The following is a 24031-nucleotide window of genomic DNA, read 5'->3' as shown; positions in this document are numbered from 1 at the left end:
CTAAGCTTGTAGCTGTCAGAGCGATTAAAGTTATTTCTATTTCTCTCAATTTCAATGGATTCTCAAATTAGTCTTTGCCAGTAATAAGTAGTTTTACACAACACTTCAACGTTATCAAAATCAATTGAGTGTCCTTGTTGACAAGCATGTTCTGCCACTGCCGACAGTTGTGTTTGAGATAATTTAATATTTATTTGGTGTTCTTTTAGTCTTATGCTGATGTTATGTCCCGTCTGTCCAATATAGCATCTGCCACATAAACAATTAATCCGATATACACCTTCTGTTGATAATTTAGGTAATTCATCTTTAGTGCAATATACTAGTTTTTGAATTTTGTGTACTGTACCAAATCTTACTGTAATGTTTTGCTTTTGCAAAACACGGACTAATTTGTCAGTTACTCCTGAGATATATGGAATTTTAATTCCATATAACTCCTGCTATAGCAAATCTGTACATGGAAAACTTTGAAATAAGAGCACTTGCAGAAAACTCAATTCCAGTACAGAACTCTCTGAGTAATAGCACAACGCACAGAATTTACCAAACACGTCAATCATCTATTAGATAACTGAGGGAAGCAGTTGTGCAAGTAGTGGAGTGACTCGAGTTCGATTCCTGGCCACAGCTAACATCATTGGCAAGCTGGATCTGAACTGGTCCTGGGCTCCCCTTCACCAAGTTGTACTGACCAGTGTGGTAAAGTCTTCCCGAAACAACTCCCACGATTGGCATCCACGATTGGCATCCAGCAGTGGATTGACAAAGGGCTGTACATTTTATTTCGTGGGAAGTGGTGAGCTTGGAAGTATGTATCAATAACCAATAGATATAGGTATCTCCATTATTTTCTATCCAGAAAGAAAATAAGGCAAATCATAATTATACATTAACAATAATACATCTAAACAACAACGTGATGTGTTCGATACGTCCCAAAACAGTCATGTCACACGCTGCTGTTTAATGGTCTTCAATACGGACAGCTTCATAAACTGTCGTGTAATAAAATACAAACTACAGCATTCTAAATTTAGCCACCCTATCACGATAAGTGTAGCCTTGCCTAATGATGTATATTCCTCTATAATCCTTACCCATTACCTTTGATGACGTGACAAGCCCTGACGCCTACTTAAAGGCCTACTCTAACTTTCAAAAGTGCAGGACGCAATAAAAGACACAACTTGTGCATTACCAGCTCTTAGCATCGTTTTCACATATTTGTTTTGGCTATGCTCGGCTTGCTGCACTACCCACACGTTATTTTGAAATGTATTCAATTCAAGGTAGCCTTTTACAGAATCAAATCTCCATTAACTTTTTTTTCCTCCATTTTATGTGCATAATTATCTGGACAAACCTCTTAGGACTACGTTTTTAGAAGCCATTAGATTACGTAAAATGACAACGGTCATTTGTAATGTGGTCAGCCTTGTATTCTAACCTATTTAGTTACAATACAGATCTGCTAAGATGAATTAAATGTACATTACCAGGAAAGTCTGCATATGTAATTCCGGCATTATCAATCCTATTGTTGTACTTTTTAAATTCACGAACTCAACTTATTCACATTGGGAAAAGTGTACATTGCTGTACTTTCACTCCCTCATAATGGTGTCGAACAAAAAATTTGGCACGTTTCAAAACGTATTCACATCGCAGGTGTTACCGTAAACTATTCCCCGCACACTGAAGCACCACACGAAATGTGTGATCACTGAACAACGCGTCGTGTTTCCATTGACAGTTACACGAGCCCAATTCATGTGAGAGTCTTGCCATCGAGGAACGATTCTTAAAAAGCATAATTTGTCATAAAAAATAAAAAAGGTACAGACCCACCTCTCCCACAGCCATCAAGCGCTCACACTGCTGCTCTATCACTGGCTCGGCAGACATCAGGTCCTAGCGGAGAAACAGAACAGTCATCTCATCATAACCTCAAGCATCGCGGGCATCGCATTCTGACTGTTCACACCTGCATTAACCATTATTGTAGGTTTCGCAGGTGTATGTTTTCACAGCTCCTTGTAATCCAAGTGTGTGTACATACGTATGTTGAATGTCTTTTGCACCCTACGTAGCCAACCGTGATAATCGAAGGTATGGGGGAAGGGCAATAAACTGAATACAAAAAAGCATTTCTAAAGAAATTAGTTTTTAATCTAGAGTGTGGTTCTCCACGGGTCAGGCCTGCGGTTTGAGAAATTATTCTCTCGAGTTTTCATCACGCACTGCTGTGGACATCGCCCTCTGTCACTCCAATGCTGGATGAAGGCCTTTCAGGAGATGCCCTCAGATGTGCGTGGTGAAAGCTCAAGAGAAGAAATGCTTAACACGCAGCCCAACCTGGGAAACTACACTAAATGATTGCAGTATTTGTGGAGTCTGCACCAGCGCTTTTAAGGCTTCTTCATTGTTGGCAATGGTGATAGGTGGTAAGCAGAGTCAGAATAAAACTCCAGCAAGCCTAAACTATGGCTCGATCAACTAGTGTCTACAAATGCCCATAGCCTGTAGCCTATTGGCCCAAGGAATGCGGTAAAGTTAGCAGGCACGTGCGAAAGGGCCCATAAAATGTGCATAGACATCCGGTAAAATATATTCTTTATCTGGGAATGTTGCCGATTAAACTATAGGCTAGCTAAATATAAATATGAAATCACTGTCTATCAGTTTTATACTTTCTCCCTGAAGGAAGCCCTCTGCCACAATACCATGAACAAACTGCTTGTGAAATACACTAACATGATTTCCAGACAGTTTATTTAGATTGTGTGCTCGGCTGTATCACGTGATAGTCAAACGAGTTATTTCCTCCTCGGTACTCATCTGTTTACAGCCGAGCTAGTGATTAGAAATTCCACATTCCTATGAAGGAGACGTATTTCTCGCATCACATGACATTAAGTCACAAAAATACAAATGTAATAATAGGGTTTTTCCCCTTTTTTCTGGCAAAACTGAAACCTTTTTTTACAAGGATTCATGTCTGCATTAACCACAATACCTGCAGTAAAAATGCAAACAAAAAACATACTATGGTAATATATGCATTGTCCTTGAAACTGATTGGTCCACACCAAGGGACGGCTTTCTTTTGAGCCTCGACCCAATTGGTGCTCGACCAGATGACGCCAAAAGGCGTCACACAGCTCAAAGACAATGCACTATCAAAGTAATGAGGGCTCGGGGTGAGCATCTACATTATTAGACCTCCTTTGCCAGTACCAAAATATAATAGGGGTTTTCCCCTAATAATAGGGTTTTTCCCCTTCATATATTATCATAGTATGTTTTTGTTTGCATTTTGACTGCAGGTATTGTGGTTAATGCAGACATGAATCCTTGTAATAAGGTTTCAGTTTTGTTGCCAGAAAAAATGGGAAAAACCCTATTATATTTTGGTACTGGCAAAGGAGGTCTAATGAAGTACAAATGTAGTTTTAACTTTTAAAGTTTGTATAGTTACCGGATTTCAACAAGCTATAAAAATAGAGTGATGCACATCAATGAAACTTTTAAAAAATAAGACAACTTTAAAGGGAAGAAGGACTGCATGGGTATGTTGAATTACAGTGCAACAGGCAGCAATGTAACAGTTTGTCAGTGGCTGCGTTTTCCAGTGACGCAAATGTACAAAGGGATTTTTAACCGCCCTTCGTCAATCCACTGCTGGATTAAGGGATCCCCACGTCTTTCGGTCATGAGGGCTGCTTGCCCACACTTCACCATGCTTGTCAATGCAAAGTTAGTGTATAGGGGACTCGCTACCGGTTTAGATATCACTCAGTAGCTGATGTTAGTGGTGGACTGGATTCGAACTCAGGTCACCAAATTAAAATTTCCACTTTGATAAGCCACTTCGTCGAGTTATAATTTGTGGCCAGGTCGCTTCTGAAGCTCAGTGGGCCTTACCTGGTAAAAACTAAAAGTTAAGTTTAGTATTTATAGCGAAGCTCGCTATAACCACTGCTCTCCCCACCCGGTACAAAGGTTAACGTCCGTTAATGTGAGCAGGGTGTGGCTGTGGACTGCGGGACCCCTGTGGGTACCTCCAGGGTGGCGCTGCGTGGTTGGCAGGGAGATCCCTGCACCGGGTGAACGCCCAGGCAGGGCAACACAAAACCAGGGAACCTGCAGCACACCACACACCACGGCCATTATGGTATTTCCCTCTTGGTAATACCAACAAGCCCGAGCCTGCCGATGAGACCCAGAAGGTCAAAACCGCTCCAGAGTTTGCTTGCTTACACAAATGCTGCTTGATAAGATTGGTCTGGAAAGCCAAAAGGCCGGTGGACTAAAGCATATTTTTTTATTATATGTGGAGACAAACAAAAGGGTCTCCACTTGATTATATTGTCATGTACACGTGCAAGTCTTTTTGTGGATGCGCTGTGGATGATGGGCCTCTCCATGCTGTTCAGGTTGATTGACCATACATCACCATGCTGGTCGGTGAAGGCGAGGCGTGCGCATACGTGGGAGCATAGTACAGTACAACATTAGATTACGCTCCACTGTCTTGTGGTACCCGCAACGTTGCCTCACAGCCTTTTATACCTGCTGTATGCATGGTGGTCAGCCATTCAATCATTAAGGTTCAAACCAACTTGGATTCTGAGATCGGGCAATGCATGAACATTTCTTATTCCTCTTTAAAGCGTTCCCTACCAGAGTATATCTTGTAACACAGCATGTCATATAACGTGCGTTCAATGACGGTCAGATTTGTCACTCATACTCGCTCTATATGGCGACTGCTTGTTGCGTTCATGATTTTAACAGTGCTCGACTTTGGTACATCACGTAAATGATGTATCACTGTTACTGTTGCTACCAACGGAGAAAGTTGTTTGCTAGCCACACTGCACAGCGTCAAATTATTGAAATGATTCAGTGCTAACGTACATGGGCTGCAGCCAGGCCTGTCGCAATGGGGTGTGACGATGTGCTTCTGCGCAACGTGTTTGTGACCTTTTGGCATTCAAAATTGCAACGTGATTTTTTACTGGCAATACAAAATTATTTTTTTACCGTGAAAACTGTATAATACAACATGATATAAGTTGGGTGACGTAATTAAGTGTGAGCAGTATACTTTATCAATAGCTTGGGGAGGCCTTCATCGAGCAGTAGACTGATCATGGCTGATAATTACATTATTAATTTTATTTAAATCAGACACCACCAAATGCCCACCACAAAATATAACAACATACTACTATTCTTATTGTTTAATCAATTTGATACTGCCAAAAAGGTCCCATAGATACCACACTACCATTTAGCCAGACACGTTAAACCAACAACGCATATATATTTGAGATGCCGATTACATGATAGTCTGTAAGAAAAAAAGCCATCACATGCACAGACACACAGACACACTCGTATATTTTTTTTGGTCTCTCTCGATTGCACCACGTACCGTTCGGACAACTCCAAGATCCTTGCAAACTCTCCATGGTGCTCCGCAACAGACACAAGTGCCACCAGCCCTGCCTGGACCACCCCGGTGTCAATACGAGATTTTGTCACATGGCAGAACATCCAGAACATGGGAGTTCTGATCCCAAGAAGAGAACTTCCTTCAGCTTTAATAGTCATGTACACGGCAAACTGAATACAGCGGTAATGGCTGGTGGACTTTTAATAATTAAGGGATGTTTGCGCTTGTAACTTGTAACTGGACGTGTAATGTATTGTTTGGCAAGCCCATTTCTCCACATTCCCGGCATACAAGCATTATCAGTCAAGCGATGTTTACACAGATTCCTAGCAACGTAGAGCTCGCTGCAAAACGCGACATTCCAGGAATCGTTAGGGATTGTATCTTGACATTTCAGGATTGCTTTTTCATCCCGCAGACACAAGCGGTCTTTTGATCTATGTTTTCTTACTTGGGGTTATGTCTCGTAAGGGATATGGATTTAATGATGCATGCTCACTCAACCTACCTTCTTTGCTTTCTCGATTACTTCTGCTATGTCCTGTTTCACCAAACACACGCAGTTGCCAAAAGCACAGATAATAAATTACATTAATAACGCGCAATTAATCCGCACAATAGAGCCAATTACATTCCCGGGCAAAACAAACAAAATTAATTAAAAAATTTACGGTATGACTCGTAACCAAGGAAACCTGCAGCCATTCTCGATCCACCAAGCCATTTCAGTCATGGCAAGATGCGTTTTTTTTCTTCTTTGGTTCTTTCGGTAAAGTCACGTAGAATGAGAATAAAATAATACATTGATAATTCAACGCACAACGCTGTCCTCCAGACAGTCTCGTCCCTTCACCTGATGAAGGCCGCTTGTGTTGTGGCCGAAACGTCGTGAGAATTTGATTGTGTTATTTTATTTTATTAATTTATTATTTTATCTCTCATTCTACGTGGTGACTTTACCGAAAGAACCAAAGAAGATGAATCCTTGCAGTCACGAAAGCTTTAAATCGACAATTGTGTTTTTTTTTAATTTACCGTATACACCACGCTGGAAGATGCTCTACTTATTCTAGATTTGAAGCTTTCGTGACTGCAAGGATCCATACTCTTTGGTCCTATTTTTTACCTACGTGACTTTACCGAATAGAACCAAAGAGTATGTTCCACTGATATTCCACAAGGTGGCGTCCACAACCAAAAACGGCACCAAAATCCCAACCCCGTCCCCACCCCCAAAACCCTTTAGTGACTGCCTCCACCGAAGGCCACTCAACAAATTGTGTGGTCTTCTTACAAGCACAATTTTCAACGTCAATTCAATGCACAATTCAATGTCCAAGACAGTCCCGCCGCATCTCGCTCCCAACGCAACATCGTGCTCGTTTCACACCAGAATTGCCCGTGCTGATGCGTGTTTGTGCACACTGTGCCTGGGGTTTACACTCAGTCGGGGAGAGAAAGAATTAATATTTAAATCCAAGGTGTATTTACTCGTATGGTGAGGAACTAAGCACTTTTTACAGATATTTTTTTCCGATTATAGCCGTATGTAATTAAATGGCATCCATCATACGTAATTTGTAACTTACTGTATTTACAAAGTACAGTATTGTAAATGTGTTCATTGCTTCCAGATGCATTTTTTTTTCCAAAATCGTATGACGGCCTTGGACATTTTAGCTGTCTGATGGATTTTACACATTTTATACAAAAAAAATACGATTCATTCCAATAAGTGAATTGAAACCATGGTAATTAATTCCGTTTATGCTATGCTATTTTTATTTTACCATGTAAGGCCCCCTGCCGTGGCCAGAAATGATAGCTCAACGAAGTGGCTTATCACGTGGAAATTTATAGCAGCCAGATACTCTAAACGTACGTTTCTAAATGTGGAGGGAAAAACCGGAGGACCCGGAGAAATATCCACGCGACGACGGGGAGAACGTGCAAACTCCAAATATACAGCAGGCGTCAGGATCGGGATTGAATCCACAACCTCCAACATACCGGGCACGGGAGTCAACATCTCACCACCGTGGCGCTACACATGACCGCTTCCATTCAATTAGAGCCAATTCTAATCAGGAAATGTATTCTAAAACAAATTATCGTATATTACGCCAGTGGTATCTGTTAAAGAGAAACAATTCTACACTGGATACCGAAACATTACTCAACCCCGTAGGATTTGTTTTATTCAACTAAGCTTCACCAACTGCACTAAACCAGAAAAGTGAAGTATGGTCCAACAACACTCAAAGACTCACAGTGTGCTGACATGCCTTCACCCAGCAGTGGATTAACAAAGAGCTGTAAAATATTATTTTGAAGAAATGACAATGGACAGAAAACAGAACGTATCATACATTACCTTTAAACATGGTGCATTGTATACTCTTGTGACACAATCATCGATGTAGCGCAGGGGTGATTCAGATTCGTATTTTGTTTTTAATTCTATTAAAAAAAAACCCGCAATATTACAAGAGCCGCAATGCACATGAATACGAGACGGTGGTCCTTAATAAATAAGGTCACGAAGCAGTCCTCAAAGAGGCGCATGCTGCTCCAGGGCCATAAGCTGCCGGCCGCTCTGTAGCAAATTTGTTGGGGCGGCTTGCAACCGGCATCGAATGGGTGGTGGGTGGACAATGTTGTATTACTCGGCAGAGCCATTTCTCCATTTGCTTATGGGAAACCCGCCGCTTCCCGTTGTTGCCTCGTGCGTTTTGTGGGTAGAGTCCCACCCAGCACTGAGCTCCGTGCCACTCGGGGAGGGGACCGCACGCGCTTGTGGCGCAACAGCAGCGTGATCATCCATGATGCAGACGTGCGGGTCGGAGTGTGACCCCAGATAACCGGCGCTCCCCTCCTTGAAGTTTCGTAAACATCCACCTCCTCTTTCCACTTCATAAAAAGTAACCGGGCAATTTAGCAATTGAGTGACGTGGAAGCATATTTATATTTTATCTTTTGCGACAAACCATGTGGATCGTGCGGAACTTAAAATAATGTATTCTCATGGATCAGCCGTCACGAGCGAACCTACTTGCTCGGCTGTATTTTGTGTCACTTTCGAATGAAAATGGTGTGCGTTCACAGGCCTCTTCAAATGCAGTGCATTGATGAAATGGTAAAATTTTCAGACAATCTTTGCTTGAAGACAATAAATTATGGAAGTATTCCTATGACAAATCGAAACATTGACAGCCAGTTCGCTTTCAGGACGATGGTCACTGTTAAGGACACTGCCACTAACTCAGTGCTGGTCTAATTGAATGCTTCTCACGCCTATTTGTACTCTGACTCTAACTTGTAGATCTCTCATTTGACAGTATGCTATCTATACTCTCTCATTCCAGTCGTGATTGGCTCTCATTTCGATTACTGTGCCGCTGTCGCTTCTAAAAAAGAGCAACTCTGCAACAAGTGTGTATACAGTTAGACTTTCCGAACAAGTGTGTATACAGTTAGACTTTCCGAACAAGTGTGTATAAGCTAGATTTTCCAGCGCTCCCCTCTTCTCACCACTCTACCCCCGGCCATCCAGTTCCCGGCCCCAGAATCCAATGCCATCTGCCGAAGCTCCCAGGCCTCCTTTGCTGACTGAGAGGTCGCTCATTCTGCTCCGCTGCCCCTATTATCTGGAACACCCTTGCCCCAGCCATTGGTGCCGTCGGCCCCCTGTCCCTGTTTAAGTTGAGGCTCAAGGCCTTCCTGTTCTCCTCTGCCGATAACTGTCTTGTGCTAATAGAATAAATATGCCCCACTATATGAATACCAATTGTATATTAGAACAAAAAAAATTGTTAAAAAAATGCACGTTACATAACACACATGTATACGTAACAGCAGAAGACCAGTTCGTGGACCCACTCTTAGAACAAGCGAGAATGCTCTCAAGTGACTATGAACTTAGGCCATGTGATGTTAGATAACATTAAATAATCTTTTGATTTAAAGCTTTCGTGACTGCAGAGATTCATATTCTTGGTTCTTTCGGTAAAGCCGTATAATCTTGGTGCCAAAAATACATAAAGTAGATAAACCCCTTCATCCCATCGTCCCTACTATCAACTCCCCTACCTGCAAACTGGCTCGATTTCTGTCTGAAATCTTGCGGCCTTTCACTGGAAAAACCACCTCTGCTGTACAAAATTCTACTTACCTGGTATCGACAATCAAGGGTATTTCCCTGTCCCCAGACGACCTGCTTGTCAGTTTTGATGTAGTTTCCTTATTCACCAAAGTTCCTGTACCTGACACCATCGCAATCATTGAAGACTTGGTTCATCAAGGACTAAACACTGAGGTACCCCTCCTGGTAAGACACTGCTTAACCAATACATACTTCACTTGGAATGGAAGTTTCTACAAACAGAGGGCACCCCAATGGGCTCCCCCCTATCTCCGGTTGTAGCCAACATTTTCATGGAGAAATTTGAGACTGACGCCATCCAGACTGCCACTCTGCGCCCAACCTTATGGAAGAGGTACGTGGATGACACTTTTGTCATCTGGCCATGTGGCCGGCCTGCTCTAGACCAACTCCTCGACCACATCAATTCCATACACCCAGCCATCAGATTTACCTTGGAAGTCGAAAAAGATGGCAAGCTACCTTTTTTGGATGTCCTAATAAAAAAGAGACCTGATGGTTCAATGAGCCACTCTGTCTACAGGAAAGCTACCCATACGGATGCTTACCTGAAACCGGATTCCCACCACCATCCATCCCAGAAGATTTCCCTCATCAAGACTCTGCACCATAGAGCCCAATGCATATCCGACCGGGAACACATAGCCAGTGAACTCAAGCACGTACACCAAGCTCTTAAGGCTAATGGTTATTCCGACTACACAATCCGCAAAGCTATCACTCCAACCATGAAGAAGGACCCTCTTGAGGATCCTTTCAAAACCATCACTTTACCCTACATTGCGGGGATCACAAAAAAGATCTCCAAAATCTTGAATAAACACAAGATCCAGGTCCGATTCAACACATTACATAAAATCCGTGATCTGGTTCCGTCTGTAAAAGATGTGATTCCGGACATACAGTACCCTGGCATCTACAAACTAAGTTGCCTCTGTGGTAGTACTTACATTGGAGAAACCAAACATGTCTCGGACCGCATTCGTGAACACAAAGCAGACCTGAAACATGGTAGGACCAACACCTCGGCTATGGCAGATCACTGTTATAATTCAGTAGGTTCACATGACATTGACTTCTCCAAGACAGAGGTTCTTTGCAAGCCATCTGGCTACCATGAGAGATTCGTTCATGAGGCTATCCACATATACAAACACAGAGACAATTTCAACCGAGAAGATGGATTCTGGCTTAGCAATCATTGGAAGGATTTGATAAACCATTTCGGGTCTTAATTGATTGTTCACGCTTACAGTGGCTTTCAGACCGTATCCATTATGTTCGTTTCCCCCCTCCTCTTTTCCGAACATAGATGGACTCGTCCATCTGAATAAACTGTCAAATCGCTCTCCGTGGTGCTAACGTTAAAAATAACCGCCACTTTTTTCAAATTTTCTTGCTGTGGTTTTCACACCTGATGATGATTGCTTGTGTTGCAGTCGAAACGTCGTGATAATTTTATTGTTTTATATTTTTATTATTTAATTGTTTCCCTTCTACGTGACTTTACCGAAAGAACCAAGAATATTAAATAATCTATCCCACTAGAATAAAACTTCAGCATGTGTTGATCCACTCCCATCCTCCCAGCGATTTAATACATTGTCATGATCTATAAAAGCTATGACTCAATTATGGATTATTTTAGCCCAGATGCAAAATTCGCAAATACTTTTTATATTAATCGATGAATCGAAAGATACCAGAAAAAACGCCCGGTACAGAATTAATCCATGTCAAGCTGTTGAAAGTTCAACAGTTGCAACAGAAAGTCTGCAATACCCAGGCCACACAGCGTCTGCGTCTGACACGAAGGTCAATCCCATAGATCACTGCAAGATACCGTCTGTTCCCCTTGGCCTCACGAAAAAAGCTCAACCCAAAACCGCGGTCAACGTTGGTAAACTCGCGAGCAGCAGCAGCAGCATATCAATGTCCCTCTATGCCGGCAGCACCGCTACCAATGCCGAATGTGGAGAATGGCAACGGCAATTGGGAAGTTCATTTTTGGTTCTTTCGGTAAAGTCACGTAGGTATAAAATAAAATAAATGTAAATATTTTATTTTATTTTTTTTACCGAAAGAACCACAAAGTATGGATCACTGCAGTCACGAAAACTTAAGATCTAGATTGAATTGTGAAGTTCCTTCCTTGCCCCACACCCCACGTGAGCTGTGGCCTCCCACACAGTTTCAGAACCTGTCCCATCCAGAAGACACTTTCACAACAATGCCGGGAAGATAGACAGGGTCAACCATTGGTAAAACAAGAGTGGAAATGTCATGGTATTTGTTGTGCATGTTAAGGCAGCTGACTGAAACAGTTGATTTACACATACCGTGATACGTACGTGTTTTCGCAGGGATGCAGTGTTAAATACTAATTAAAATATTCAAGCACGCCAATGGATTATTTAACCAAATGTCAATGACTTTTGTGTCCACACTTAAAAATAGGTAATTTGACAACAAGCGCGGTGTTTACATACGTTGGGACACATGTCAAACTGTGTGTTGGGTTAATGTATACAGTATAACACGGTGATCATGATTATCGTTGCCTTTATATATCCAACAATTACAACAACACTAGGGGTGTATACACGACCGTTACGTGTTTTGTAACAACCCTAATCTGAATGCCAACCGTAGACACGCATATGGAATTCCACGTGGCTTGAGTCTTACACACGACTGCCTCTTCCATTTCCCCACCACCTCGCCGCCTCCTTGATGCCTAATTAATCACATTGTGTGATGGTGGCGAATAATTTCAGATCACTGATGATAGCTGCCATCTCTTTGTTGTTGTTTAAACATCGCATTCGTGTTGGAGGGGGTGGTTGGGTGGCTGCTGTTCCCCGCGCCCGTCTGGTATTGCGTGTATGGTTACGGGTGATAGATTTAGTTTTTGCCATGATGATGCATTTAATTACAAGGACATTGGCACTCGCGTGCGTTCACGCCTTAAGCAACGCGCAGGGCAGCACGTAGGCAGCGACACTGCTGCGGACGATGATATTTCAGCCCAGAGATGGGTGCCCAACGAAAATGTTTAGCTCTGTCCAGTAAGCCACCAGAAAGTTTAGGGGGCTATGGCAATTCAAACCTCATCACCATCTTGCGTCGATTCGTTATGAACGTGCAAAAGGGATTGTGTGTGTAGAGAGATGGAAATGGTACTGTATAGGAAAGAGTTATTGTGTCTTCATTTTGTTATGTTCTCCGCAACTTTGACGCTCAATGATCATTGTGTGGTTCCAATAACAAGTGTCATAAGCATGATTTCAATCATATAATACAACTAACAATAATTTATCACGGTCGTTTGTCACTTCACTGCTGGATGACATCTTCCCCATGAAAATATCAGGAATGTGGGTTGTTTCACCCTACATTCACCACGCTGGTGAGTGCAAGTTGTACAGGACTGATTCAGATATCACTTGCCACTGATGTTAGCCATGGCCAGGAATTGAACTGAGGTTGCCGGGAATCATAGAACAATGATTGACCCACTGCGCACCACAAATTATAATGTGAATTGTAGGAGTGTGTATTTTTCGGGTGCAATGTATACTGCATAACAAGGTTCATAGCAACTCATGTGTCAGTACCATGAGAGCCAATGTCGTAATGCACAACTGATCGTGACGTCCAGATCAGTGTTCGTAATATTCCCGAAACCAGAAGTTTGCACCAAGCGATAAACCTCTCTATGGCTGCAAAATGCTGTTGGCATATAATGTATTCAAATCTTGGGGACAGCTTTTAGTTGAACACGTAAGCTTTTGTGACCAATATTATTCATAATAACGTTTATTGGGGTTAGATGGCATCAATGTAAATGTGTCGCAAACCCACGTTTATTGGGGTTAGATGGCATCAATGTAAATGTGTCGCAAACCCACGCCCACCCAATAGAGTCAATGTGTCAGGTTTGTCACGTGAACAAAACGTGCCAATTAGTTACTTCAGCACACCTGTGTTGGAGAGCAAACCCACATTTACAATTTAAGTATGCCAGTTTGCTGATGACAACCACCATTATTAGGCAACACCAGAATGTTGTATAAGTCTTCCTGTTTTCGGTCTCAAATAGACTAAGGTAATGCCATCACTGTACACCTACAAGTGCAAAGGGGCCAGGGGGTTATTGTATACATTACAATGTATTATGTCAATATGCAAGTATGCAGAACATGTCACTAGTTGCGTAAATCACAGTTAATCAATATACTGGCATGAATATCCATGCGATGAACGGTGTTTATGTTGTGTGCAGGAACTGTAGTGTGCATGTTGGTGTGGTTTTGTGTTTTGTGCAGGGCACATTTATTCTATGTTTTTGTGTTAATTTCAGTGTAGTGTTGTGTGCATGCCACGTGGTGCGTGTTGTGTGTAAGATACTAAATGTGTAGTGGTGTTATTTCTATTACAACTATGTCCATTTCAAATAAGGTACATTAACTATTATGTTGCTGTTATTACTTAATCTTCTTCTACTTCGTATGGCTGATGTAGATGCAGAGCAACAACTACATTTATGCGGCAGAGCCCATTGTACTCTGGGTCATATTGTAGTATGGCAAACCGATAAGTGGTTTTGACTTTATGGTTTGTCAAAGATTCACAAACTTGGTGTTCCATTAAGATCCATAGTGTGTACAATAGGCTCTGCCACATATAAATGAGCACAATATGTGGCAAAACAAAGACAGCCCCACATTGGCAGGACCGCTTCATTCGTTAAAAACTCAGATCATAGCACGTTGGGTTACGTGCGGTGCGAAAGAAGTTCAACATACGTACATCCTTTGAATATAAGTAAAAATATTAAACGTAACCTCAATAATATTCCGAAAACAACTCGACACATTCGTCAACAACACTTTCGCCTTAAATGGAAAAAAAACATATAATTGTTGACGTTTCAGGGAAATTGTCCTTCACAGTACAGAGAGAGGGCAGTGATGAAGTGGGCAATAACTGTTGGAGACTGCACTTTACTCCATGGGGCCTGATGAGAGCTCAATTGTTAAACTGTTTTCTGATGAGCAGTTTTTTTTTTAAATTGGCGTAGATGAATGATCCACTCCATCTCTCTGGCCTCTCTGTATGCTATGAAGGGCCACTGCTCGAAATCTCGCCAATTATATTTCTCCCTTTTTTAGGTCAGTGTTATTGACAGGTTTGGTCGGGTTTTTATTGTGTTTTTGCACCACCGCCAACGCAGCAGCGGCATCACCAAATTATTTGTTACAGTTTCAGACAGCTCGTGTCAACATCCTACTCAAACGAGCGGTGAGCGGTGACCATCTCCATTTGCGGCTCTAAGTCAATGGTGGTAATTGCACATTTCTATGGCAGTGACCAAGCCTAACGATTTGACCTTTACATCATTAGACCTCCTTTGCCAGTACCAAAATATAATAATAGGGTTTTTTCCACTTTTTTCTGGTAACAAAACTGAAACCTTTTTTTACAAGGATTCATGTCTGCATTAACCACAATACCTGCAGTCAAAATGCTAACAATAAACATACTATGATAATATATGCATTGTCCTTGTACGCCTTTTGGCGGCACCAATTGGGTCGAGGCTCAAAAGAAAGCCGTCCCTTGGTGTGGACCAATCAGTTTCAAGGACAATGTATATATTATCATAGTATGTTTTTTGTTTGCATTTTGACAGCAGGTAAATGTTGTTAATGCAGACATGAATCCTTGTAAAAAGGTTTCAGTTTTGTTGCCAGAAAAAAGGGGAAAAACCCTATTATTACGATTTGACCTTTAACACGGAGGCTTTAGCGACCAATATCATCCATGCTTTTTTTGGGTTAAATCGCGTAAATATGAATGTGTCGTTAAACCCGCCACCACCCGATACAGCCAATTAGTAAGGTTTGTCACGTAAACAGAACATCCCAATTTGTTACTAGTATAGCACAGTGGTGTGTTGGAAAGCAAATCCACAACATTTACAATCTGAGTTTGCTCTCCAACACACCGGTGTGCTGCACTAGTAACGAATTGGCACGTTCTGTTTACGTGACAAACCTTACTAATTGGCTGTCGGGTGGTGGCGGGTTTAACGACACATTTATATATTTACGCTATCTAAACCAAAACAACCTATATTATGGATGAGACCTTTGTTAACCAGATCGCTCTTGAAAATGAGACATCTGCGAGTCTACATGGGCTCCAGCACGGCTCTAAATTAAAGTCAGCGATCTCTCCAAAGCACTGAAGACTTCCTGCAAGCACGTAGTTACCGTACAACAGTTTATCTGCCGCTTTAGGATGGATGACCGAGTCGAATCCCCGAGCATTAATTCAAACTCGCGCAGTTCCAAAATGCGCTCCGGAATACGAACCGACAGTGCACCTTAGGCGTCTCTGTGCAAGCAGCTAAGTCTCGTGTGTGGCAGGGACGCGTGGGACACAACACTCACGGCATCAAAATCCTCCGCAGTCATGTGGCAATGGCAGTCGACAAGGGCAGGCATGATGGCACGGGTGTGCGTTTAACGCAAGGTGTTTGTATACACATGCGCTCACTATTCGAATATGAATAGTGTTACGACTACAGCGGCCTTTGTTGTTGTTGTTGTCGTTAACGTTGATGACAGCTCAACTAACTCCACGTGTCGCCACATGCCGCGTGGGCTGTGTCCGCTCCGGGTGAAAACATCGAAATTCGCGCCCCAGCTCAAAGTTTCCGCTCAGCAGTTTTCGTTCCGCCTTGACCTCAGTGGGCCTTCGTTCAGGCATGTCTTTGCAGACACAAAACACATTCGCAGCCTTGAAGATCTGTCATCTTCAATGTCGGGAGGGGTCGTGGTTAAAGAGGCGCTGTTACATTCATACCGATGTTGAAGCGTGTACACGTGCGTGTGCCAGCCGGCAATGGGCATGAATTGGATCCATAACAAACCTGTGGGCACATGTAGCCTTTATTTGTATAAACTATTGTGTTTTCACCACAGTAAGATGTCATTTGTCACCACACAAAATAATTAAAGATACAATGCCCCACCTAAGCATCATGGGATTGTCATTCAGCTGGTAATTTCAAGACAATGATGGCCTTCACAACAAAGTGACCTTCATCCCCAGCTTTAATAAACCTCTTTGGAGCACGGCACCCCTTCAGCCAGTTGAACAGCCATCTATTTTGATTGTGGTAATATCAAATGGACGACTATGCATTCACCCTTATTAAAACAATCATCAACCCACAGGGAATGATTCGGACACATGTGGAGGGTGGCATGGGAGGGTGCGTGAAGATTAGTTGGGGACAAGGAGTCAGAATGAGCTGACCTGGCAGAAGGTCGTACTCATTACAACACAAAGTGATTTTCACAAATGAACCACAATACCTTGCCGATCTCGCTAAGGAGCATAAACCATCAAGCGAACTCCGGTCATCCTCGCAGCGGCTTTAGGATAATCATTGAACAAAGACGGTCACTGCATCGCGAGCTTTCAGATGCACTTCTGCGGCCGTCTGGAATGCTCTTCTTTCCGATATTCGGAAGCCACTAGAGCTATGCGCTTTTAAATCTAGACTGAAAATGATTTATTTAGTAGTTTTTGTGTTTAGTTTGTTGTCCTTCCCCGCACCTCCAAGTACGACAGTTGGCTAAATACGGTGTGAAAGAAGTTCAACATACATAACAATGAACTGTAACAACTGTAAGACTGGAGCTTGTAATGTCTTTGTTTAAGGTTTTCACAAGGGTCTTCTTGCACTGATGTTTGAGCCGATCCTTTTAAGTAGCGCTTCACATGTTCGGAAGAAACAGCAATATATGGAGAAACCCCATAAACATTCAAAGGTCCGGAGAGATTGTTTTATGGATCCACTTGCTATACTGCCATATACTGGTCTCCTTGCAGTCCCAGTGGGTTTTAGAGTTTCACAAATACCGTATGCAATTCACCAAACCATGCCTCAAAAGTGCTCCATTGCAGGCATGTACCACTCCACACTCAGAATGTATTTGTATGGATACTCATACGTCATGCATATGGCAGTGGATGCTAACCTTTCTGGACCCCTCCAGACCACTTTTGTTCCTCAAAAACTGTTCGTGGACCACCATTCAGTAAAAAAAAATCTAATTTTCGTGAGAGAACAAAATCTATCTGCAACCGTTCCACAGACCACAATGCTTTTCAGACCACAAGTAGACTACATCTTGGGAACTACTGGCATTTTGCATACTCCTGCCCATATTATGCATGACGTTCCCATTGAAAAATATAACGTGCTGTGTTGGTTTTATTTTATCCATTGTTCTGATCATGTGCTGCCAATACTGTAGCCACTGCAATAACTATCACCAAATATGATGAGATTTTATGACAAACTGAACAGAGAGGTAATAACGACTTCTAATTTTCAATGTCACTGTCATTCACTTTCTCTCCCTGCTCTCATTTCATCGGAACGCATGCATTAATAAAAGGCATTAGTGTATTCTCCGGATTATTAGATGCTCTGAAAAGTAAGATGCACCCCACATTTGTGCCCATTGTCAATATAATCATACAAAATTGGTCACACAACCACCTTCCAGATAATAACTTTGGCTTCAAAAAAATACAGGGGGAATTGTGCATCTGATAATCCGAAGAATATGGTATGCTGTATATAATGTCCGACACAATTCCTCTCTGCAGGAAATGTCTAATAGCATTTCGCATATATGTATATGTCTTTTATATTTATTTAAAAAAAAACACCATCTTTAAAAGTGCCACTATTTAAATCAACGACACAAACACCAAACGTAGCTATATTTTAAAAAGTATATATTTTTGACGTATTTATATATACATTAAATGCAGTACCTATTGTGTAACAATGTGAATAAGTACGTTGACTCGTTGGCGTATACAATGCTATTTCTTTTGATACAAAATATAATAGTGAATGTAATTGACAAATTAACGGTAAAAAAATGTATAGCCATAAACAATCCTATGTTTGTTTCAATAGAATGCTATGCATGCCATGTTATACAAATCTGACAATGTCTAGACTTAATACTGTACACAATTTATGAAACACCTATATGTAATACTTAAACATTAGCCAACGTCATGTATTTCAAAAAAAGTTTAGAATAAAAACCTTTCGATTGGCTTTAGCGCATACATTCTTAGCTGAATACAGGTGTGTGATGTGCTGCGTGTTTCTCGATTTCTAAATGCATTTTCCCGTTGAATTGGGCAAAGTCTATTAAGACGGATAGATAAAGTAGAGGGCTTCTTGGTACTTGTGACGTTTTGAAATCCGCACACATGGCAGCTTGATGAACAAGATACCACAAACAGGAAACAACCTACGGCTACAGTATGCACGCAGCACTACATTCTTGACGGAGCACGATAACTGTGTGAAATCATAATTAGTGCAAATTCTCATGGCTGGATTGCTTCATCACAAAGCAGAGTTCTTTCTACGTTTCGACAAATTGGACTTTGCTTTTCAGCTAAATTTCATAGTTGTCTTCTTTTTTTCTTCTTCACTTCTGCAACAGGTCAACACCACACATCTTTTCACAGAATCGTGGTGCCAAATATTAACATGTTGACGCCAGGTTAGCAGTGGGTGTGGTATTGGCCAAAGAGGCAATTTAACAGTCCAAAGCAGGGATTAAATAGGGTCGGTACACTCCCCAATACTATTTCAGTGCCACACTTTGCATCAGGGCACAATGGAGAGTGGGTGCTGATAATTATTCTTGCAAAGGCAAAGAGAAAGAGGACCCTTCTCTTTTTCCTGGTCAAAACTGTTGGCTTACGTTCCATTTCCCTTAATTTCAAATTTGCAATGTATCCATTATTGTCTCGAGTCTCTGTTTTGTCCAACGGCATCTTCTCGTGGCCGCATGGCGTGGCGTTGTCACGGAGCATTGCTGTGGTGCGTTGGCTCAACGCCAGGGGACGTGCTGCTTGCATGCACAATGCATGATGGCCGGTGCATGTTGATGAGCTGTACCAGGCGCTGCTTCTCCCCGAGCATCGCTTCGAGCTGTGACCGCAGGTTTGAGTTGTGGCCTTCCAATCGCTGCGACTCCTGCAAGTATGGAGACCATGAATTACAACACCATTAAATTTATAAGTAACAATGGACAAGTTTGTTCAATTCCTGACACACTTCTGGACACTCAGCGGTATAAAAATGTACACCACAGTTAGTCGATTGGCAGTTTGTGTGGCAGGGTAAAGTTTGGGTACTCTCATCTCTTCCAAGATGTCTGGGCAAATTGGAAAAGGGAAGTAAGTACCTTCTAGAGGGGCTCTCTAGAGCTCCCTCTAGTGAAGTCCCTGTACTGGCACACAACAAAAATCTGCTTCCTACACTTACTCCATTAATTATAATGTATTACCGCGGATCTCACCTTGAAAAATGTTATTGTCTCAATTATCTCTCAAATGAATGTAAGACAAGTTTGTGCCTGTGTGTCAGGCTTAGGGTCGATTACAGTTGAAATTGTGTCATTCGGAATTCATTTCAGTAATACAGCGTAAATGTAATTTCAACTACCAATACTGTTTTAGGTATAATGATAGTTAATCCCAGGTTTGGTGTAAATGTATGAGGTCTTCATGGCCTTCTGCCGACCTGAGCCAATGTCTCCGTCTTTTCCTTCTTTTTACTGCGGCACTTCGCAGCCGCGATTTTGTTCCTCTCCCGCCGCCGCTTCTTCCGGTCGTCCTCATTCGCGAGACCCTGAAGAAACCCCACGAGAGAAGGTGGCGGTCATTGCTCGATCTGTTGCAATATAAACCATCACTGGAGGGATTTTCTATGCTATATGAGGCAACATGGGACGATCTTTAAAAGCAAATTAAAGCTATTTTGAACGCAAATAAATATTATGCCTTGCACCTCCTGACAAGGGAACTGCCCACCCTGGAAAATGTCTTTGTCACCACAGCTGCCTGTCACTGGGGATTTCACCAGCACACTCTGGAGAAAAGATGTGTCCTTACTAGTATTGCACATTAAAAGCCTACTTTATGTGTGCCCTCCTGTATAGCACTTGGCATTCAACCTTAGCAGCCCCAAAGCACGCATTGTCTTGCAGTACTCTCTCATACTCATTACACACTGCAAGTTATCGGCTGGCTTGTAGTAATGTCACGTTAGCTATTGCCGGCGTGTAGCATTATTCCCACAGCTCTTGTGATGCGTGCAAACACTCCATTGCACAGTTACGTGCGAGCTAAATAAAGCATACATTTATAGGGTGTGCAGGCACGCAGGCAAGGAGGCAAGCACACAAGCAAAGAGGGCAAAAGGCGACATTGTAAAACTAGGCTGGGAAATCGCATCCCCGGCGTGTCACGCACCTTGCTTTTGCTAGGCTTCTTGGAGTCGACGGGGCTCTGTGGGGACATCGGCTCCACGTCCCGTACATCTCCGACAGACAGTTGCCCGTAATACGAAAGGCTCCCAACTGGACTCAGCTGTCCGTAGGTGGAGGTATACGGCACGGAGTCTGATGCTGCTGCACCTGTGGTGCCGCTGTTCGTGCTGTAGCTGCCGTTGAACTGCTGATTGTGCTGTTGCTGGTGGTGCTGCTGGTGATGAGAATGAGGAAGATGGGACAGCGCGGACTCGCCACTCGTGGAGAAATGAAGCACTGGTCCCGTGAATAGTCCGGCGATGTCGTCCACGCCGAAGGCAGCATCAGGCGAGGTGCAGGACCGGCTGGCCAGCGCGCCGTCCCCGCACACGGGCACGTGCAAACCGAACGGCTGCAGCATCATCAGCATGGTCAGGCAGAGCAGGACGCACGGCAGCAGCCTCCCTGTCTGGCGAGTCAATGGGGTCACTCGGTCAATTACTGCTCTGTGGAGCAGGCGAGAGCCCGCACAGACAAACACGTGCATCTCTTTCGCAGCTGGAGAGATGATGCGGAATACATTTAGCATTGAGAATCATTCATTGCTGTGTGGGCAACTGTATTGCAATTAGTGTTGGAATTAAGGTTGGCGTTAAGAATGTAGTTTTTCGAACGCACATTGCACACGATTGGCAAAAAAGGGTGCAATGGAACACCCTAAATGTAACCCTGTGACACGCTTTATAAACGTATTGCACACTTCGTCTTGGAAACAGCAGCCTAAAAGTTAAAACAGTGGGAGTGTGTCTCAAACTCCAAAGGTATTTTAATGTGTTGAGAGTAGAGCGCTAAATCAGAAGCATTGCCTCATCACGTGCTCATTGTGATGAATGTGCACTAATAATACTGATGATGATGCAATGACACGACATGCATCACTCACGCTCTCAACTAAGAGCTCTCATTATTATCAGTAGCCGACACCGACACGTGGGCCAAGCCCACCCCACCAGTGTAATGAACACTCCGACCGCAGCTGCGAGCCCGAAGGCCCCTCTCTTCCACGCATTCCCGTCGCTGTAGCGCAGTATCTATTTATTCCTCTATTTTCTCAGCCCTTTGTCAATCCACCGCTACACGTTAGTAATAGCCTTGTACAGCACTGCGGTTGTCAAGGGCTGCTTGCCTGGCTTGCGGCTCCTGCTCCTGCCGACTCGGGCGCTGTCGTTTGTGCGAATGAATCAAGCGCGCATGAGTGCGGTTACGCTGCCGGCTTGTGTTACAGCCTAAGCCTTTGCCGGGCTACTGCACGTACCGTACACGCCGCACAAGTCCACAACGCGCATAAAGCGCACACGCATGGGACATCAGTGTTAACACGTGTGTAAAACGTGTGTAAAACACACACTCGAACGCGTACATTGAACGTAAGCTGGTAACACTCGCAAGCTGTAAACGTGCACAGAGTATAAGCTACAACCCATACAGCGCAGCACACGATATAGGACACACGATATAGGACACACGCTACGCTCATAGCACATGCTATATACAAGACGTACACAAACACAGCACCAGCTAGCCATAACATACATAGGGCACACACACAAACACTTATAGCGACCGAATTCATCATCGTCGTCATACAGGCAATGCAAACTACATAACATCGTACACCGATGACTCTTACTACAGCGCGCATAGGCGGACGCACAAAACAAAGAAGACACGCACACACAAGGCGAGAAGCACTGCCTGTGCAATATAAAATCATTAACGTGCGATTGGGAAACGCCGTAGCATGAGAGAGCGCAACGCTGCTGTTGTAACTCATGTCAGGCTGGAGCACTGCCGGCCAAGAGTACGTACGACGGCGCATTCGCCTGCCTGCGGAGTTACATCCACGTACACACTCAATGCCACTACGAGATAGCAGCATCAGCAGCACATCGGACGCCTTACAATGCCTGCATTGTAGGTGTCGATAACAACCGAAGCCCGTCTGAGGCCTGTGGGTGTTGTTTACGTACGTGGAGCCACCAGAGTTTATGAAAGCGTACAAACCCCGACGACTAACGTAGGGGTTGAGGCTTATAGCATTCTATTCAGCTCAATCGACAGCGCTGGCATACAGCGCAAACCCGTTTCAAATCAATGGCATTCCCATACGGTCCTTACACAAGATACGAACACACACACACACCGTACAAGAACACAAGCGAACGCAACGAAATACACACCTGCTTCGGCCGATGTAACAATCCCCGTAAAACTTCTCGGTGGAGCGAAGAAAGCCTCCGGTTGTCTGCGGCCGCCGACGAGAGAGGGGGACGACGACGAGTAAATCGAGCGACGTATAATAAAACTCTAGAAACTCGACTCGGTAAATCGATCAGAATCAGCCGGCGATAGCAAACGGGAGGCTCAGAGCGAAAGAGGCGAGCCGCGGCTGTGGTTCATCAGCGGCGGCGGCGGCGGCAGCGCAACGCAAAGTGCTGCCGGCTTTCGGATGTGGAGCGCGCGCTCCTTGCGTCACCCTTTTATATACGCGGCGCGTGACTCCCCCTACCCGCGCGCCCCCCCCCCGCTCGCGCGCGTCACGCGTGTTTACCCCGCGCGCCCAGGGAAACCCTCGCTACACCAACGATACGTCACCACGCGTCCGCCGCGTGGCGCGCGAGCGCGCGGGGTCCCCCGGCAACCACGGCAACCCCCCTCGACCGCGCCCGCCTCGGGGCAGGTGTTCTCCTGCCACCCCCCCACCTCACCGGCACCCCCCCCCCCCACCGGCACCCCCCCCCACCATACCAAACACGCGCGCAAGCTTCGACCTGACTAGCGATTTTTTATTGGAGGTTTTTTTTTGGTTTGCTGTCTCTTAAAGCAGTGGTGGTGGTGACTATAAATATATGTTTATGGCAGGAAGTAACAAATATGTCCGTCACCAAGCAATAAAAGGCAGTGCAATGCATGTGTGTGCAACGTTGTATTTATTGTAGGTTTTATGCAGCATGTAAAGATGCATCGGTTGGG

The 24031-nt window shown here is 43.7% G+C and overlaps 2 protein-coding genes across 5 annotated transcripts in view; both read right to left on the bottom strand.

Moving 5' to 3' along the window:
- The window catches only part of TATDN3 (TatD DNase domain containing 3), a 31305-nt gene extending 13002 nt beyond the window's left edge, over positions 1 to 18303 (bottom strand). For 2 of the 3 annotated variants that reach the window (XM_032948070.2, XM_032948071.2), the window contains exons 1-5: positions 16085 to 18303; positions 5973 to 6005; positions 5444 to 5517; positions 4065 to 4146; positions 1852 to 1914 (exon numbers count right to left, since the gene is read on the bottom strand). In XM_032948070.2, the coding sequence (XP_032803961.1) occupies positions 1852 to 1914; positions 4065 to 4146; positions 5444 to 5517; positions 5973 to 6005; positions 16085 to 16138 (306 nt within the window). In that variant the 5' untranslated portion in view covers positions 16139 to 18303. The remainder of the gene's footprint in view (positions 1 to 1851; positions 1915 to 4064; positions 4147 to 5443; positions 5518 to 5972; positions 6006 to 16084) is intronic. The other variant, XM_032948072.2, reaches the window with a different exon arrangement.
- A 132-nt stretch (positions 18304 to 18435) lies between these two features.
- Positions 18436 to 23527, bottom strand: LOC116939547 (uncharacterized). 2 transcript variants are annotated; one of them, XM_032948073.2, is made up of 4 exons: positions 23239 to 23527; positions 21003 to 21467; positions 20272 to 20379; positions 18436 to 19722 (listed from the first exon to the last, which is right to left on the bottom strand). In XM_032948073.2, the coding sequence occupies exons 2-4, from the start codon at positions 21426 to 21428 to the stop codon at positions 19549 to 19551; spliced, it is 708 nt and encodes a 235-aa protein (XP_032803964.1). In that variant the 5' UTR covers positions 21429 to 21467; positions 23239 to 23527; the 3' UTR covers positions 18436 to 19548. The 2 variants fall into 2 exon arrangements, with proteins under 2 accessions (XP_032803964.1, XP_032803965.1); XM_032948074.2 differs by having other exon boundaries at positions 21003 to 21463.
- Between the last annotated feature and the right edge of the window lie 504 nt (positions 23528 to 24031).

The sequence above is a fragment of the Petromyzon marinus genome, chromosome 6, assembly GCF_048934315.1.
Source record: "Petromyzon marinus isolate PM22_M1 ecotype Great Lakes invasive population chromosome 6, UKy_Petmar_22M1.pri1.0, whole genome shotgun sequence".
In the NCBI taxonomy this organism is placed as follows: domain Eukaryota; kingdom Metazoa; phylum Chordata; class Hyperoartia; order Petromyzontiformes; family Petromyzontidae; genus Petromyzon; species Petromyzon marinus.
The sequence above is the reverse complement of the archived record's forward strand: the minus strand, read 5'-3'. Positions and strand labels throughout refer to the sequence as shown.